The following is a 19285-nucleotide window of genomic DNA, read 5'->3' as shown; positions in this document are numbered from 1 at the left end:
GTGGGGGAACTCTTTAGAATGTACTGGAGACATGAGAGACACTGGAGACATGGGAGGTGAGAGATTCTCAGGACTCAAAGGGAGAGACCTTGGATGAAGTGCTCTACAGTGGGGAAGGTGAACTTGTAGAGTCCGCCTCCAGTGGAAGGACAGGGCATCAAGTGGAGGGATAGAATTGCCATTCCACAGTCAAAAGCTCTAACCCAGAATTGTTCTTGTCTGGGGGAACTGCAGGGACAAAAATGGAGAAGAGCATGAAAGAAAGGAGGTCCAGTGACAGGTCAAAACTGGGATCCTGTTCAAGGGGAGGCCCGACACCCTGACACTGTTATTGATGCTGAGGTGTGCTTACAGACAGGAGCCTAGCATGACTGTCCTCTGAGAGGCTCAACAAGCAGCTGAAAGAGTCAGAGGCAGATACAAGCACCCAACCAATAGACAGAAGCCAGGGACCTCTGGTGGTTGAATTGGGGAAAAGGTGGAAGAAGCTCAGGAGGCAGTCACATGGGAAGACCAGCAGTCTCAACTGATCTGGACCCTTGAGATCTCTCAGACACTGAACCACCAACCAGGCAGCATATACCAGCTGATATGAGGCCCCTGACACATATACAGCAGAGGACTGCCTGGTCTGGCCACTGTGAGAGAAGAAGCTCCTAACCCTAGAGAGACTTGCGGTCCCAGAGAGTGGGGAGGCCTGGTGGGGTGGTGGTTGGCGGGGGGGGGGCCCCCACTCCTGGGAGATTGGGGGGACTGGTGAGGGAGGAGGAATGGGATAGGATGGGGAGCAGTCAGAGGGCAGACCAGGAGGGAATGAAGTCTGGACTGTAAAAAATGAATTAAAGAATTAAAAAATAATAATTAGTTAAAAAAAAGAAAACAAGAATTCAAAAACTTCCCCTAGAGATCATTCCCCATATCCAAGATGACTTCATTTCCAGAAACACAGGGATGGTTCAATCTATATAAATAAGTAAATATTATAAATTACATCAATGAATTCAAGGATAGAAACCACATGGTCTTCTTCATAGACACAAAAGAGGCTTTTGACAAAATCCAATGTTCCTTCATAATAAAGTCCTGAAGAAGCTCAGAATAGAGAGGACATATCTCAACATAATAAAGACTCTATGTGAAAAACCTACAGCCAATATAGTATTAAATGGGGCAGGGAATCTCAAAACATTTCTAAGATTAGGAGAGAGGCAAGTTAAAGGGGCACAGAGAGGAAAGGGAGAGATCAGTGTAACCCCCTTTGTAGATTATACATATACATCATATACATATACATATACATATACACATACACATACACATACATATACATCATATACATATACATATACACATACACATACACATACATCATATACATATACATATACATATACATATACATATACATATACATATACATATACATATACATATACATATACATAACCACAATCATAGCAAATCACAATTACACACACAGGAGACTGTAAAGACTCCACCAAAGTGGTAGGATTGGGGTGGGGTATGGGAGTAGACTTTGAGGAGTGAAGGTGGGGGAATGGTAGTCAGAATGTAACTTTTGTAAAGAATAAAAAATTTTTAAATTAAAAAAAGAAAAAAAATTAATACACAATAATCCGTAGTATAAGTTTGGCCCAGGGATGGTAACGCCTCCTGCAGTGTACTTCCCTCAGGACTGCCCAGACTGTCCTTGGCCTTCCATGCCTCCCTGTGTGAAGAATGGCTTCGTGACTCTTCACAGAAGATACTTAATACAATAATCTATAATAATTGTCTTAAATCTGTAGATTGATTTTGGTAAGATGGTCAATTTCATAATATTAATTCTTCCAATGAGTCAGCATAGTATTTCTTCTAATGTCTCCCTCAATTTCTTTCTTCATTGTCTTTAAATTTTCATTGTAGCAGACTTTATTTCCTTAATTAGGTTTATTTCCAGATATTTAACTGTTTGTATGTGGCTGTAGTGAATGGGATTATTCCTCTGATGTCTTTATTAGTGGATTTGTCATTGGTATATAGGAAGCGTACCCACTCTCGTATGGTAAGTTCTTATCCTGCCGCTTTGCTGAGTGTGTTCATCACTCTTGTTTGTGGAGCCTGTAGGGCCTCTTGTGTACAGAACCATGTCGTCTGCAAAAGGAGACACCAGATTCTTCTTTGTCCATTTGCTTCTCTTGTTGTTTGGGCCAAGATTTCAAGCCCTGTATTGAACAAACTTACAGAGAGTACGTCTGTGTATTTTGTTCCAGGTCATAGATTGGCAATATCTTTGAGGTCTTTCTCTATTTAGTATAATGGTGGCCACAGGTTTGTCACATATACCCCTTATTACATGGAGGCATCCTAGCCCATCTGTCACTGGGAATTTTTTTCAAAAGCTTTTTCCACATCTACTGATATGATCCTGTGGTTTCTGTCTTTTATTTCATTAATGTGATTAATTATACTTATTTATTTATTATGTATGTCAAACCATCCCTACATTGGTGGAATAGCTGGAATCCAGTTTGGTCATGATGAATTATCTTGATGCCATGTTGAATTCAGCTTCAGGATATTTTATTAATGATTTTTGTATTTATGTTCATCAAGATCATTCTGTAATTTACTTCTTTGTGTGTGTGATGTCTCGACCTGACTTCAACATCAGAGCAACACTAGCTTTATAAAGAATTTGGGACATCTTCTTTGCTTTTCTATTTCTTTTAGTACCTGTTGCAATACCTCCATTTCAACTCTAGTTCTATTTATTGGATCTTCTTCTTCCCTCTTTTACTTAGCTTGACTAAGAAGTTTGTTGGTTTTATTTATCTTCTTGAATAAGCCAATCTTCATGTCATTAAGTCTTAGTATTTTTTATTCCTATTTTGTTAATTTCAGCCCCAATTTAGATGATTTCTTACCATCTACTATTTAGAGGTCTGGCTTGTCCTTCTTCTCCTAGGCTCTACGGCATATCATTACCTTACTGCTTATCTGTTTCGTTGAGATCTCTCCAATATTTTTACATGGGCCTTTAGTGCCAGAAACACTCCTCATGGTCATGGGACTGTTTTCATTGTGTCTCACAGATTTTGATATGTTTTCATTTTCATTCAATTTTAGAAAATGTTTCATTCCATCCTCGACTTTTTCAGTGACCACATATGATTAAATAATGCATTGTTTAATCTACATGCATTTGTATACTTTCTGTCATTTTTGAGCTGTTTATATCAGCCAATTCCATTATGGTCAGAAATCTCCATTTGCTTAGAACACATTTTCCACCCTTTCACCCTGAAGTGACGCTAGTATGTGGGCTCTAGGGATCCATACTCGGGCCTTCATGCTCGCAGATCCTCTAATGCATCTGCTCAACCACTAGACCTTATTCAGAATCGGCTTATTCGGAAACATAAATAAAACCGACGAACTTCTTAGTCAAGTTAAGTAAAAGAAGAGAAAGAAGATCCAAGAACTTACTAAGTGTTCACTTTCATGAAATTTGATTACCAACCAAATCCAGAAGGGGAACATCTCTATCCTCTCCAATTTTCCTGTCCTTCTTATTGTTATAAAGCATGAAGTTTGTCACTTTAACCAGTTATTTATTATTTTTATTTTATGTTGTGTGTTTGTACATGTGTAGATGGTGTACATCTTTGTGCATATATGGGCACACATGTCTGCAGGTACACAAGCATGTGTGTACATGCATGTAGAAGCCAAAGGTTGATCTAGGGTACTATCTCAATCACTCCCCACTTTATTTACTGAGACAGGGTTTCTTTCTAATCCAGAGCGCACCAGGTAAACCAACATATTAACATTGATACAATTCACCAAACTGAATAGTAAAATTCTAATTTTACTCATAAAAATGGGGTGCTTAATTATATGAGAATTTTATCATATTTGGGTTCATATATCCACCACCTCAGTTAATATGTAGGGAAATTCTATCACTAAAAGTCAGAATCCCTCATGTTGCTCTCTCCTAGCTACAGCAATCTATACACATCTTTCAATAATAACTCTGAATATTACTGGTCTCAATTCCCTCAATAAAAAGACACAGACTAGCATACTGAAGAAAATCATTAAAGCAGAATCCATCATTTTGCTGCCTCCAAGAAACACATCTCACCACCAAAAACAAACATCATATTTTGGCTATATTTTGTCTTAAGAGACTTCATTGAAACCAGACCTCAAGATATAAGCCTGAACTCTCAACTACTATGTAGGCTAAAGCAGGAGGGTTACAAGTTCCAGGACAGCCGAAGCAACCTAAAGAGACCATGGCTCAAAATTAAAGGTTAAACGGAAGCTAGTGACATAGCCCAGTGGAAGAATAGTTGTCTGCCATATGAGAAGCTGGAGGTCAATCTCCAGAACTGAAAAGAGAAGAGAGAGATTTTATTGATAATTTGTCTCTCTTTCTTTCTCCCCATATACCCCCCCACACACATACACACCACATGCACACACATACATGATTGAATCTTGAAGAGTATAGATTGTCGTGTGTATGCGTGTGTGTCTGTGGGGGGAGGGGTGTTAGAGAGAAGTTGGGGAGGAAGACAGGGGCAGGGTCATGTGCCGTTTTCATTGCTACTTTATAACTATATAACTATATAACTTTATAACTTTATAACTATATGTTGCATGTGTGGAGGTCAGGGGACAACTTTTGAAGTCTGTTCTTCTTTTCTCCTTGTTTCCAAGGTAGCATCTCTCTGGCTTCTACACTACTACACCAGGTTGACCAGCCCATGAAGTGCTGGCCAGTTATTCTCTTTCCATTTCTCATCCCTTCATATGAATGCTAGGGTTGGCTGTACACCACCATATTTAGATTTTTTTCCATGGGTTCTGGAGATTGAACTTGTAAACATTCTTGCATGGCCAGCACATTTATCAACTGAGCTTTCTCCCATGACTGGACTGTCCTTCTAACCCAATGGTTCTCAACCTGTGGTTCACAACATCTTTGACAAACCTCTATCTCCAAAAATATTTGCATCACGATTCATAACAGTAGCAAAATTACAGTTATGAAGTAGCAGCAAAAATAGTTCTATGTTTGGAAATCACTACAACATGAGGAACTGTATTAAAGGATCTCAGAATGAGGAAGGTTGAAAAACACTGTTAATGCTCTGTGTGTGTGTGCGTGTGTGCACATTTGGCAAGTAATATGTCCTCTTACTGTTCATTATCAGTGTCCTGGTGTCATGCCTGTAATCTCCTAGAGGCGTTTGTTTGGATGTTTAGTTAGCAACCTTGTTCTTGCTTCATGTTAGCAGCATTTTTTCACACTCTAAACTAGATACCAAGAATGATAATTTTTATGAAGATTCTTTTTATCAAATAAGGTTTCCTCTCAGTTTTTCATTTTGTTTTACCTATTTCTTCCTTCATCTTCCATGTTAGACTTCTTCTGATGTCTAGTAAGAGATGCCTGAGTGGGGACCACAAAGGTGATTAGACATTCTCAGGGCATACTTGTTGAATCAGAACATCCTTGTGGGCTGACTGTTAATCAGAGCTATTTAGCTGGGGACACTTTAACTGGCAATGTTCATCAGTCTTTCCTTTTTACTTTGTCAGACTCCTGAGAGGGGTTTGTTCCTGGCTGCAGCATCATGGCTGTAACCTGTAAGCAAAACATGGATAGCCAGTGTCTCTGCAGCCACTGTGAAGATGTCCTTGCATTTTCAGTGTGACACCCAGCTTGTAACAGCTCTTACTACCCTTCAGGAACAGACCTGCAGCTCTACTTTACAAAAGTCATTTGTCCCACAGAGTGAGAAGCCCCGGGATTGACTGTTTCATAACAGACTTTTGGCCAATTTCTTTTTATTTTATTACCATAAGCCCCAGTCCCACTCTAACCTCCATTTGCAGAATAACCTATTAAATTCCAGAGGTTTTAAGAGGATTCTTCAGTGAATACTGAGTAGAATTGTATCATTGCCTGAACCTCCCCATTATCAGGTTAAGAATCATTTTTCCTATTTGCTCAATCATTTCCTGGACTTCCCTCTGCTTTCCAGCTATAAATGTTCGCTGTTTTTCCCTTCTTCCAGGGTCTCCTATCACTGTGCATTCATGCTCTTTATGGAAGAAATTCTTTTTTATTTTTAACCAATACATAAGAATTGTTCATGAAGTATTTCCAGGGTACAATGTGGTATTTTGATGCATACATACAATGTATCAGGTTAAAAAGTAAATTGATTATTTCAAATATTTACCATTTCTTTGTATTGGGAACATACAAAGTCCCTCTTCTGGATACACTGCAGCAGGCTGTAAGTTATCTTTAATCACACACACACACACACACACACACACACACACACACACAACACTGTACTATTTATAGAATACTAGAACTCGCCCGTCATTTGGTTAAGACTTCAAGAAATGGCCACTAATGGACATTCTAGTTTCTGATGCCCATGCCTCTTTGTTTCTCCATCCAACAAAGCTCTCAAGAATGTATTCTGTGTCCAGTGAAGCAGCACTCCTGACTGGCTGTCTAGAACATGAGGCTATGTGGGACTTTGTGTTTTTCTGGACACAGCCCGAGCTGAAAGACTCTCACATTTTGTCTGTTCTTTATTTTTATCTTTCTTAAGAGCCTGGAATTTTCTATAAGGACAAGAAATAATGGGAATTAGATTGTAAGAGTACTTTCCCAACCAATTCAATCTGATTAATAATAAAATAATAATAACAATAATAACAATGATAATAATAATAAAGCATTTATGACTTTAAGACTCAGAGGAAGAGCATCATTCGCCCAACAGAATTATTTGTATTCTGTTTCCTAGGAAACCTTTGCTAAAAATTTTTCTTTCCCAATGCTGAGCTGTTTATGAGGCTCTTAGAGATGGCCATTTTCTACTGTTTTGTCATAATTATTATATGTTTGTCTGTTTTCCTTTCTTATAGCAGTGAGTTTCTTTAAGGCTAGGGATTGTATGTTACTCGTTTTTATCTCCCTCTACTCATTATCATCTTGACAAAAGCTGGTCTTAAAACACCTTTCAGAAAAGAATATGTGAGAAATGGCAAGATTCCCAACAAGGAAACTGCAGGACTACGTTTAAATTTCCCACTATTCTGTAGCGCCTTGCCCAGCACGGTGTGACTGTGTGTGTGTGTGTGTGTGTGTGTGTGTGTGTGTGTATGTCTATGTGTGTCTGTGTGTGTGTCTGTGTGTGTGTCTGTGTGTGTGTCTGTGTGTCTGTGTGTGTGTGTATGTCTATGTATGTCTGTGTGTGTGTATGTGTCTGTGTGTGTGTATGTCTATGTGTGTGTGTGTGTGTGTGTGTCTATGTGTGTCTGTGTGTGTTAGGTGAAAAGTTAAACTGCAGAATCTTAAACAAAACAATAGCTAAGACAGCAAAGACAGAGCATGGCCTCCTCCTCATGTTTCTGCTGAGATTGTCTTTAGCTACAACAATGCTATCTATATATTAAAGAAACAAAGGCACTTTAAAAGAAGTACTGGACTAGAAAGCTAACTGTGACAGCATAATTAAGAATAAAGAACAATTATTAAGCACTGGTGAAAAGAATGTGTTCTAAACTCAATCTGCCCGTGTTCCACTAGCAGCTCATAAGCAGAAACAATTCAGATGTCCAGTAACCCAGGAAAAGCAGATCCCAGTAGCCTCTGGCACACAGCACACAGTAAATGATAATAACTTCTGAAAGGGGTGAAGAGCATACTTTTAAATCACTGATCTTTATGAGCCCTGGTCCTATTGAACCCCAGAGAAAAATATTCAACCTGTATTAATTGCACCTTTGATGCTTCCACAAGGTCTTGGAGACAATGCAGTCCTGACAACATGGATGCTCAGGCTAACAGGCTTGCTCTTCTCCAGGATTGTATCTGGAGAGTTCATACGATTAAGACTCATGTGATCTTTTTACAGAGATATTTACCTTTTCTGATCCTTGACTGTTGATGCTTGATGAATGCCTTGTTCCACCTTGCCTTCAGGCCATAATGTTGCCTCATAGGTCTGGAGACTGTGGCCCCTTCATTGGGCCTCCAGTGGAGAAGCTCTCAGTCTGCATGGTTTCTGTTGCAAACTCAGACCATTTCTAGTCAGCAGATATTTATAAAGCATCTTTACTCCTTCTCTCTTGCTATGTGGAAATTTTTGGACACCTACCTGCTGTGGACATAAGTTTTGTCCCACATCCACGTTAATAAGTTGTCTATTAAGAAAATGAGAAGACCCAGTTGTACAGGTTAATATCTGGACTCTCATCCCTTGGGAGGCTCAGCAAGGAAGATCTTGAGTTGAGACCAGCCTAGATGCATACATAGCAAGACTTGTCTGAAGAAGATGAGGAGGAGCCACAGATACACAGAATCAGCAGCAGCTTACAGCCCCCAGGGTGATGTTCTGAACCTCACAACTGGCCTGGAAAAGAGAAGAAACTAGTAGTAACTCCTAGTCTTCCTTTCCCTGCTCTATCAGTGCCAGCAAAACTGGTGTCAATATCCTTTAATTGCAGGCTTCTGCACAGACTCCTGCTTGCCTGAGCCTGATTTAACAAGCACAAGCCAAATCCCAGTGGTTTTACAGGCAAGAGAAACTGGGACCTGAGCTTCTGTGTTCTAATATTGAATAGTGACTCTGAAACTAGAAATTTATAGCATCCAGCAAAAATATTCAAATGTGGCTGGGCAGAGGCTGGGGAGATGGCTCACTGGGTAAGAGTGCTTGTTCTTTGAGTGTGAATCCCCAGCAGCCACATAAAACTAGGAGGACATGGCCATGCATGCTTGTAACCCCATCAAGGAAAGGGGGCAGAGACAGGTAGATCCTAGGAACTCACTGGCCAACTAGCCTGACCTAAATAGTGGGCATCGAGTTCAGCAAGAAAGATCCTATCTCAAGACAATAAGAGAGAAAGTGATAACACAAGATACCAAACATCCTCCTCTGGCCTAGGCAAGGATGCACACACACACAAACACCGCATCCACATACTATACAACACACACAGAAACACCACATCCACATACTATACAACACACACACACAGAGAAATACCACATCCACATACTATACAACACAAACACTCACACATGTTTTTTAATTTTGCAAAAAGACTAGGCAACTAACAACATGACACTTCGTGAAGCCAAATCCCCTCTTTCATTTTATTACAAAGCATTTCAAAGACCAAAGCTGGAAGATTTTAGTAGTGACTATCATATGTCCACCATCTAAGGTCTCATTAACACCTTCCTATATTTGTTTTATCATCTGTGCATCCAGTCATCCAAACACATTTTTTTTTCATTTCAAGATAAACAGCAGGGATTACTCTTGGCTGTTAAATTCACATTAAATGAAATATGCAATCTTTTTTGATACTGCTTTGTTTTTGTATGTAGAGAATGGGGTGTACTGTGTGCATGCCATAATGCCTATGTAGAGGTAGAGGACAGTTTTCAGAGACTGGTTATCTCCTTCCACCATGTGGATCTCTTATCTGCACCTTTACCTACTGAGCCATCCACCAGCCCAAAATATACAAATCCTAAATGTACATTTGCTAAATAAATTATAGCATTTTCTCCAGCACTTCCCCCACAACCTCTGTCCCCACACCAACACCAAAGAAGGCACTCACTGCTCATTTTTCCTACTGTAGCCACACAACAAGAGCCCTCTTCCATTTGGCTTTTCACTGAAACTATGCCGCTACTGCTAGTTTCCCAGCTCTTAGAATTTGATTCAGGCAAAGAACTTAACTGTGTCTCCTCTTGGTCTCCTTTTGCCTTCCCACCATAAACAGGGATGAGCTTCTCCTCTAGCATTTGTGGAAAGAATATTTGTTAAATGGTATGTCCAGTGACCTCATAGCTTATAGTTATACTCACTGTCAAGTCTACTAGGTTTGTTGTTGATTAGAATTTATTAGACCTTCTCTTGGCAGTGCCTACTTTTAAAGACCACACTGGTTTAGGAAAGACTACGTCAAACAAAAACATGAAACCAAAACACCTAACCCATCAGTCTATTCTGGAGGACAGTCCATTATAATTGGTCTCCTCTTCCCTGTCTCTGAGTTATTGAAAATTTTGGCTTTCATGGGTAATGCTGTAACAGGAGATTCAGGTAGAAATACTTCAAAAACACTGTTTCCACCATGGGATGCACGAGCCAGTGTGAACTAAGGAGAAGTTGTAGAGTCAAATGACATCTAGACATTAATTGAAAACACACGCATCTTATATTCCAATGATTGACATTTTTATGGGCACGGGAAAGTCTTTGTTAAATGGACTTGGGGAAAAATTAATAAATGGAAAATGGATGAATGATGAAAAGATCTTTAGGAGTCTCCTAAGCATCCAAAGCAAAAACATGGGGGGGGGGGGGGCGGTTGTAGCTACTACAGTAGCTCGAGGTTCATAACAATGTTTGATAGATGGAGAGATGGACAATCTGGCAATGCCTTGACATGGGATGGAACAAAGACACTTCTTTTCTCCTAACTTCTTCATAACTACCAACACACACACACACACACACACACACACACACACACACACAGGCCTGCTGAGGTTACTACAAGGGGGCCTTGGCTTGTGTCTGTGTCTGGATGGTTGCCTCTCTCCCTAAAGTCTGAACTCTGGCTATCTCAATACCCAGCAAGGTCATTGCTCCCAGGACAAGGCAATGAAGAAATGAGTTAAGGCTTCATAGTCTTTTACTGGTTGTCTAATGACTTCATCCAGAGCTAGAGAGATCAGTATCATCTTCATTTTACAGCTGGATTAGCAAAGATCCAGAGAGAGGATGGCCTCCCACTAACTAGATTGGTCGAGACGTGTCCTCTGACTCACTGTCTTGTGAGTATGAGTCCCCAAGATGATTTAGGTGACTCCTGACTGGAGTATACAGCAATGGCTGCTCAGACTTTGGAGTCTGCTCATGGGCAGCAACAGGACTATGGCTGTTAGAGCCTTAGAGCTTAGAAATGGGGTTCCTAGCACCATGGAGTCTGGGGTACCCCTCCAGAGTGTGAAATCACCCTTCTGGGGATGATCTTATGTTTAGCCTCAACTTGCCTCCTTTGTGATTGTGGGTCAATGTGACATTTTCCTTAAACAGACCACACTGGAGTCCCATAAGGGAAACAGATTCTAGCCAGAAACTGTAAAAAAATGTTTTGAGGGGCTAGAGAAATTATTTAATGGTTTGTTTACTTTGTTTTTGGTTTTTTATTGTATTGAGGAGGGTGTTTTGGCTTTTTAAATAGCACTTTCGATGGAAGGTTTAATTGATATCAGCTTGATTTCCGTAAGAGAAGCCTCCATTCAGTTTGTTTGTTTGTTCCTTAGTTTGTTTGTTTATTTGTTTTGCAATTTTGAAAATTGTATAGCCACTAGAAAACTTCACTCATGGGAGGATTTTTTTTTAAAAGCAAAACCTAAACACTTTCATGGTTGCAGAATTTCATAAAGTCTTGGGAACTTGGATTTTTCTCTGAGGACTTCATCAACACACACACTAAAATTTAGTATGTATATTAATCACCCTATGAATTGCTCAAATGAAGATTCTAGCTTAGACAGATTTCTGTTTCTATAACAAATATTTAAGATAATCAACTTTTTTAAAAGAGAGGGATGTTCCAGCTCATGTTTTGGGCTGTTTCAGTCTATCATCAGTTGCTTCTGTTGCTATGTGCCTACTATAAGGCATCACATCATGGCAGGAGCACATGGCTAAAGACTGCACCTCATAGCTAGGACTGTCAAGGACAAGGAAAGGAAAAAGGGGGGCTGGGTCCCACTAAGCCCTTCAAGGAGCATAGTGAGCTGAAGACCATCCACTAGGCCCCGCCTCTCCACCACTTCCCAACAGTTATCAAAAGCTAAGCCTTTAACACATGGGTCTTTTGAGGACAAGATCCAAGCTACAGCAAGGAATCTAAGATACAGCTTGTATTTCTCCCAGTTGCTTAGAGATACAGAGACTGCTTGGCTCAAGGACTACACACTAATAAACCCACAGCTCAGCCTCTGACACCAGACAGAGCAGGGTAAATATCACGGACCCTGGAAATATTATAGGGCTCAGTCCATAACAATCAAAACAACAATAAGCTTAGAAGTAAGTAAACTCAAGAAAATTATTAGTTTCTCTCAGGTGCTTGCTTTGATTAAGCATGAGACCCAAGGGGAAGGACCGCACAGGCTCCCTGGAGAAATTTCTCTTTCATCTTCCGTTGCCCATTAAGAAGTGGTTGTTTCTCTCTACTCTCCTCAACAAAATGGAAGAATTTTGCACAATCTGCTGCTTGTGGAATGTAGAGTTCAGTGTTGGGAGGGAATGGAAGGACTGTAGAATACGAAGTCCTCATACCCACCTCTGTCAAAGGATTCAAGTGGTCGAAATAACCCATTGCAATATGAGGTTCGTTGACAGACAGACAGACAGACAGACAGACAGACAGACAGACGGGACCTTCAAACTGCTGAGAGCCCTGGAAGTTGTTGCAACCAGGCCATGCTTTCAGGATGGAAGCTCAGTAGTGCTAGCTTTTTCGGCTCAAAAACAAGGGCAAACGTGGGGCAGAGGGAGCAACCTGAGGAACCCTGATATGAGAACAGAACAAATGTGTGAAAGGTTTCTTTGCTGGTTTCTCTTTCTCTGACTTTAAAGATAGAACATGTTTGTGTAAAAAAAAGCCAGCACAGGAAGTGGGAAGAAGAAGAAGCCTCCCTTTACTGAATGGCTGGATTGTAGTTTTTTGCATGAATACATCTGATGAGGACAAAGGGACATACAGAGAGGGAGAGAGAGATACACATAAATAAAAATAAATCCTTGTCTTTAAAAATACACAAAAAGCACACGTGAAAAGATTACACTTCTTCCTAAGGACAGAAAACTGGAAACAACCTAGATTTCCATGGTTAGGAAAGGGCTAACTAAAATCACGTAAATGGGCACAGGCAGACGCTGACATTGGCGATGTTTGTCTTCAGTCTGTGCTTTCACAATGAAGAGCCTGGAGTGTGATTAACTAAAAAGTCCATCTTACAAACGGCTTCTTTGTGCAATTAGGTTTCTATAAACTCATTTATATGTTTGTGGTGATATATATGCATGTTTCCTCTGTCTCTATATTGCTTATGTTTTCTGTATGAGTATGTGATTCTTTGTAGTAACAAGAATGATTTAACTGCTTTTAAAACATCTGGTTTCTCTATAGGCACAGGTTTCTGTAGGGCATGCACCTGCTGTGTGATGGTTCTGCTCTCGGTGTTTGCTCTGAGTTCCTCTGAGCTGCTCCTAGTCTTTGGCTACTGTTTCTCACCTCTAGCCTGACTGTTTAGAATCAAAGACTGTTGGGATTGTAAAACTTAGCTTGGGTCCTTATTTGACAGGTGTGGTCACCAAGGGCTGTAAAAATTACTTACCAAAAAGGTAAGTAATTTATTGAGGGTTACACAGCCATTTATCCCCCAAAATAACAGGCAAGCATTCAACCAAACTGTGCTACTGTACCCCAACCTTAGTGCAGATCTCTTCCAAGCAGGTTAGTCATAGTAAATGCCCCATCCCCTGAGAGACCTTGCTAGGCAAACCTGGAACATAAAAGAGCCCTGAGTAAGACTGTCATTAGTGGGGAGGAGCCTGACCCTGTCAGGCTGAAGCAGCTTTATTAGAGCTCCGACTCTGCCTAGGTGGCAGGCTGCAGGGCATTAGCAGAAGAGCTTCCCTGGGCTAGCGCCAGGAGTCAGTTAATTATAAGGCAACATGGACCTAAAATGGCCCATTAAATGTGTTTGCATTGCACCAAGCAGAGCTCAACCTCTTAGCCACTTTCTAAAAAAGATTAATAATAATAACACTTTTGACCTTTTATATACTTTCCTGGATGTTTGGTGATCTCTGGCATAGTCACATCCCAGGGTACAGTCATGGGCACACCATTGTCCACTTACCCTCCCAGAGCATCTCTCACAGATACTGCCCCTCCTGCCTCAGCTCAGCCCACACCAGGGCTCTCAGAGCTCAAGACATCCATCAAAGCATTTCCCCTACAAAGAGAAACTTCCCGACCAGCTTCTATAAAACTAAAATTCTTCTATTTAATTGCACATAAAATTCTAGAGAGCTAGGATGGCAGAGTTCTGGGGCTCAGAATCTTTGAGCTAGAATGGCCTTAAAAACTAGTACTAGCCATTAGGTTTATAGCTATCGATCCCCTAAGGTTCTGGGAAGGGAGAGTGCTTGCCCAAGCCACAGACATACAGCTTGGAGACAGCTCAGAGAATTAACAGATCAGCCTTGGCTTTTAATCAAAGAATAAGCTTTCCTCTTCTTATTTATATCTACCCAAGGATCCAGGTGACTGCACCCTCCTCTCAGCAGGTGAGCTGGATTAGGAAAGCCTTGCAAGATGCCCAAAGCTAAGCAAGACTTTTTCCAGGGAGGTATACCAGATGGTCACAACACTTGTCTTCTACTTCAAAGCTCAAGCCTCTTGTATAGTTAGGAATGTTTGCACACATTGAAGGAAATAGATGCACTAGAGGAATGCCCTAACTCCCAGATTCCCAGTGGTAAGAAAGCACTCAGTATCTGCTGGGGGAGGAACAGTTGAGTCCAGCTTGCAAAGCATCTACTGCTGCCCACTGGTTACCTTAATCACTCCCTTAGAAACCTCAGTAATAAGGAAAGAGTGTATTCCTTTTGCTAAAGAATTCCTCAAAGATAGAGAGGACCCAAGCTTCAGATCAGGCTATGTGGGTTCAAAGCTGCCCTTCTAGAGCTCAGAGCTCCTCAGCAGAAGCAAGGCCTGTGTCAGGTATGTGCAGGGATTTTGGAGGGTGTTGACTGATAGGCGCAGTCCCTGTAAGATCACAGGCCAGCACCTGTGGACCTAGAGGGAAGATGTGGTCCCAAGACTCTTCTTATCTTGTCTGAAGGAAAAGAGACAACCTGGACTGGGTATCATGACTCCTGGACTCTGGTCCGGACACTGCAGTTTTACTATCATGTACCTTCTGATACATCTGTACCTTCAACTGGCTCTGAGCTCCTGTGTACTTGAGTGCTGTGAGTGGTAGGAATGGCTGACCATAGTAACCATCAGCTCCTCCCATTCTTCCTAGTCCACTTCTCATTAGTCTTGTGACCTTCCTGGGCCTGTTCCTCCTGTAGCGCAGCCCTCAACTCCATGTTTCAAAGGCATCTTGGCTGGATCCACTCCCACGCTGGACACCTTCTAGGTGCAAACCAAAGCAATTACTGGGTGATTATGTGTCTCATGGATGTCATTGCTGGGGTGAAGAGGCCACGCCTCTTCTCCAGAACTCCAGCTTCACTGCCTAGGAGTGCCCTGTGATGTTCTTCATTAATGTGGATCTGACTGGAGATCCTAACGATCTACACACTGCTGCACAGGGACCAGGCGTTCATCTGGCAGTTGCATGGCAGGTGAGTGGGCAGGGGCTGGAAACTTCAGGCGATGGGTGTCCCGGCAAGGAGCTTCCATACTTGTGGGACAGGAGGGGTGCTGTTTGGGATGAAGCTTTGATCATTGCTTATTAGGATTTTAGATTTGGTTAGTCCACAAGATAGTCTCTCATAGTCATCAAGAAATGGAAGAACTAACCCCAGACCACCCTGTCAGTCACGGGCAAGGCTCACCACCCTGTCAATCACGGCCAAGGCTCAGTGAGGGTCAGACCTTCCCTACAATAGTTGATGAACTGAAGGAAGCAGGAACTGAAACAAGAGGGAAGGATTCACATCTACACACACACACACACGTGCACACACTATATTTGGGGACCACAGGCCAGATGAGACGTAGAAAAAGCTTCATGAGGAACCTCATGACCCACGTCCTCTCCTAATTTGAACCCATGCACTTGAGGGCAAGAACAATTTTCTCTGAGGCAAAAATAATTAGATGACCTTTAGCAAGGAGATTTGCCCTTGGTACCTCATCTGAACAATGGGAGATACAATACAGATGATTTCACAGGCCTGTTGGGGGGGGGGCAGGGGAAATCTCCTTCACTCTGCTGCACAGAGCTCCTGTGGGCCTGAAACACAGTAGACTCAGAAAATGTGTCCCCACAGCACAGCTCCAACATAGAGAACAGGAACAGCAAACCTGTTAGGTTCTGGGACCCTGTAAGGTATGCAGCAGAACCAGAAACCCACAGTCAGAGATCTCTATGGGATGGTCCAGTTTTACACCTTCTATTTTCTGCTGTTCAACAAAGTCAATGCTGGGGCTCCAATGTCAGATCTGTAACTTTTTTGATAGGGGACCCCTGTCTCCATCTATAAAATATGGATGTAAGGGGCTAAAGAGATGCCCCAGTAAGTAAAGGTTTGCTGTGCAAACAGAAGAGCCTAAGTTCAAATCCCCAGAAGGCATGTGAAGCCAGGCACAGTGCCACATTCATATTCCCAATGTTCTACAATGACACAGAGATGAGAACAGGAGAATCCCCAGAAGCTCATGGTCCAGCCAGCCTGGCATGCACAGCAGCAGACAGCAGACACCTTGTCCCCAACAATGCAGAAGGTGAGGACTGACAGCCAAAGATGTCCTTTGACCTCCAACATGTGTGCCTGAACTCGCTCACACAAATGCAAACATACATGCAGACATCATACACACACATACACACAAATAAAATGAAATGTGTGAGTGAGAACTAATATACCCAGCATGTAAACTGAATGTTTTATTGAATTCAATTCCTCAGGCTGTCTGGACCTCTTGCCTTCTTTGGGGTGTTCCCTCAGTAGAGCATGGATCCATTAGGTACCAGAGTCTGATAGCAAGTATGTCAATTACAAAAAAAGGCTCTGCCTCCTGCCCCGTGCAGGCAGACATCACTAGTTGGTCCCAGGGCCCTTTCCTACAGAGCCTGTATATGGTCCCAGAATTCTCTTCAGCGTGGGTCTTCAGTATTACTACCAGTGTATAATACTATCAGTATCATCAAATGCAATGAGACTCTTTAACCATTGATGAATTTTAATAAGCTTTCAGATCAGAAATTTGAAATGGTGAAATACTCCATGTAGGATTGGCTCTTAGTAACCATCGGTTGAAGTTGATGGGCCACTGTCTACTTATGTGAGAGACACTGGTTCCTAACAGGACCAGGAAGGAAAGCGAGATTAAGCAGTAGCCCCAGGAAGGCCTTAGGCAACTCTCCAATTAATCATTTAGCTATGGAGCTCGGGCGCTCATGATGCATACTGAGGGCAGAGTCATAATGGGGCCCATTAAAAAGCAATTATACCGAGGCCCGAGACTGGAAGATGTCACCAGCTTCAGGAGGGTTTCTGTGCTCAGTCTCACTAGGTGTCATGCCAGGCTGGGACAGAGTTGTCACTTAGCTCTGTGGTGTCACTGTGGTGTGGGAATTTAGGGTAAGTGTGGAGACCATGGCAGAGAGCAGGTGAGTGGCACAGGACCTTCTTTCTCTAACAGGCCTTCTTGTTATGCTGATCCTTAGGGACAGCTGGTAAATGCGTAAACTAGAAGAGGAAGGAATGAGGTTGGCAGGGACAAAATGAAGGGCTGAGGACGAAATTAAGAGTAACCTGAGGTGCGAAGGCCTGTTTCTAGAATTCTTGTCCCTGGAGCTGGAGAAACGATATGTTAACATTCAAGCAGTAGAAAAGGTCTCTTGACCACTTTGAGCCCCAGTGTCTCCATAGCAACAGAATGGAGTGACTAGGATGAGCCAAGCATCGGTCTAAGGCTGGCCGGTAGTAACCTCAGCCAGGGCTGAATAAGAGAGAATGAATCGAAAGCAAGTGTATGGGTGAGTTGTAGGTAGGAAGGCAAAGAGGGAAAGATTTTTTTGGAAAGGAGATGACAATCTGAAAACCCCCATGCCCATAACTGTGGGGCCAGAGCTGTGCTAAGTGTCTCATGCACAGGAATTACACCTCCTCTGGTTGGAACCTGCTGGTCTACAGTGTTTGCACTCTCAAAATCTCCTTGCTTAACTGGTACAGTTGGTCATTGCCTACTTTACTCAATGCTTCTCAAACTTTAGAGGGAAGGTGTTACAGCCACCACTTCCCAGGGAAGGAAATCTGAACTGCAGAAAGACCCAATCATTTTCACTGGGCCACATGACTAACTAACAATGGCATTAATTAGCCAAACACTGGAGTGGCAGCCAGGAGGTATTGCATAAACACTGATGACAGTAAGGCGATTAACAACATATTTGCTGAGTTCCTAGTATGTGTCAGGTGACTCCTGAATACTGTGGATTATTTCATTTAATCCTATGTGCTCAGTGACAGGATTATCAACAAACTACTTCTTCCACCAGAAGCCTGAGATTCAGAGGGATCTACTAGCTTCCTTCAGCTTACACATCCGACAAGGAACAAAACCTATACTGGAACTCAATTGTACACCTCTGAGCCTGTGTTCATAGTGCCTGACCAAAATGCAAAGAAAGACCAAGAGAGAGCAAAAAAGGGGGAACATAGGAAAGCTGTGGGGGGAAAGGGAGTGTCTGTGGGGCTTGCAGTGCTTATACTATGCTCATATCTCTCTGCCTGGTGGGTGCAGCCTCTGACCCAGGTTCTGGGCCTGTTGTTGGATGTTCACCCTGCGTATCCCTGAGAGAGAAGGCCTAGGGGCTGGTAATATGCTCTCCACGTTGTCCTTAGGCCTTAGGTTCATTCAACCAGAGAAGTTTCCAGATCAGGTATTGCCCATCTCAGCCCCTCCCTGGCACCTGGCAAGGCACTGTGTAACCACTTTCACATCTGCACACTGATTAGAAGATCCAGAGGAGCACTTGAGGACCAGAGGTACCTGTTTCAGCAGCTAGCCACAGATTCCCAAACTGTAAGTTCCTGTCGGGTCATTTCACAGATTGAACCACCAAGGTCCAGAAGAGAGGAAGGAGCTTGCCCATGTCCCACCAGGACTTCACAACAGTTCTGTCACTCTTACCAGAGGATACACAGATAGCCTGATACTTGTCCCATGATTTTTCAAAAGTAAGAAGTTAGGGGGAAAGATGGAGCTTAGCATAGGACTGCTCACATGAGGGACCATGGGGTGAGCATGAAGAGGACAGCTGATAAAGGGTGGGGGGGATTATGGTCCTCAAAGGGTGGTTAGCATCAAATTCCTTGTCATATCCCATCGACAGAGAGAGAGAGAGAGAGAGAGAGAGAGAGAGAGAGAGAGAGAGAGAGAG

General features: G+C 42.3%; 1 protein-coding gene across 4 annotated transcripts in view; it reads left to right on the top strand.

Annotated features, from left to right (window-relative positions):
* Nucleotides 1-5895: 5895 nt before the first annotated feature.
* Tgm6 (transglutaminase 6) overlaps nt 5896-19285 on the top strand; it is a 42063-nt gene continuing 28673 nt past the window's right edge. For 2 of the 4 annotated variants that reach the window (XM_028756222.1, XM_028756207.1), the window contains exon 1: nt 15422-15515. Coding sequence is in view for 1 of the 4 variants with exons in the window: in XM_028756207.1 (XP_028612040.1) it covers nt 15509-15515 (7 nt within the window). In the remaining 3 variants the exon portion in view is untranslated. Of the gene's footprint in view, nt 5969-15421; nt 15516-18746; nt 18891-19285 lie in introns of those variants that run through there. The other 2 variants (XM_028756215.1, XM_028756219.1) reach the window with 2 other exon arrangements.

Source organism: Grammomys surdaster, unplaced genomic scaffold (genome assembly GCF_004785775.1).
Source record: "Grammomys surdaster isolate TR1022 unplaced genomic scaffold, NIH_TR_1.0 129, whole genome shotgun sequence".
In the NCBI taxonomy this organism is placed as follows: Eukaryota; Metazoa; Chordata; class Mammalia; order Rodentia; family Muridae; genus Grammomys; species Grammomys surdaster.
The sequence above is the reverse complement of the archived record's forward strand: the minus strand, read 5'-3'. Positions and strand labels throughout refer to the sequence as shown.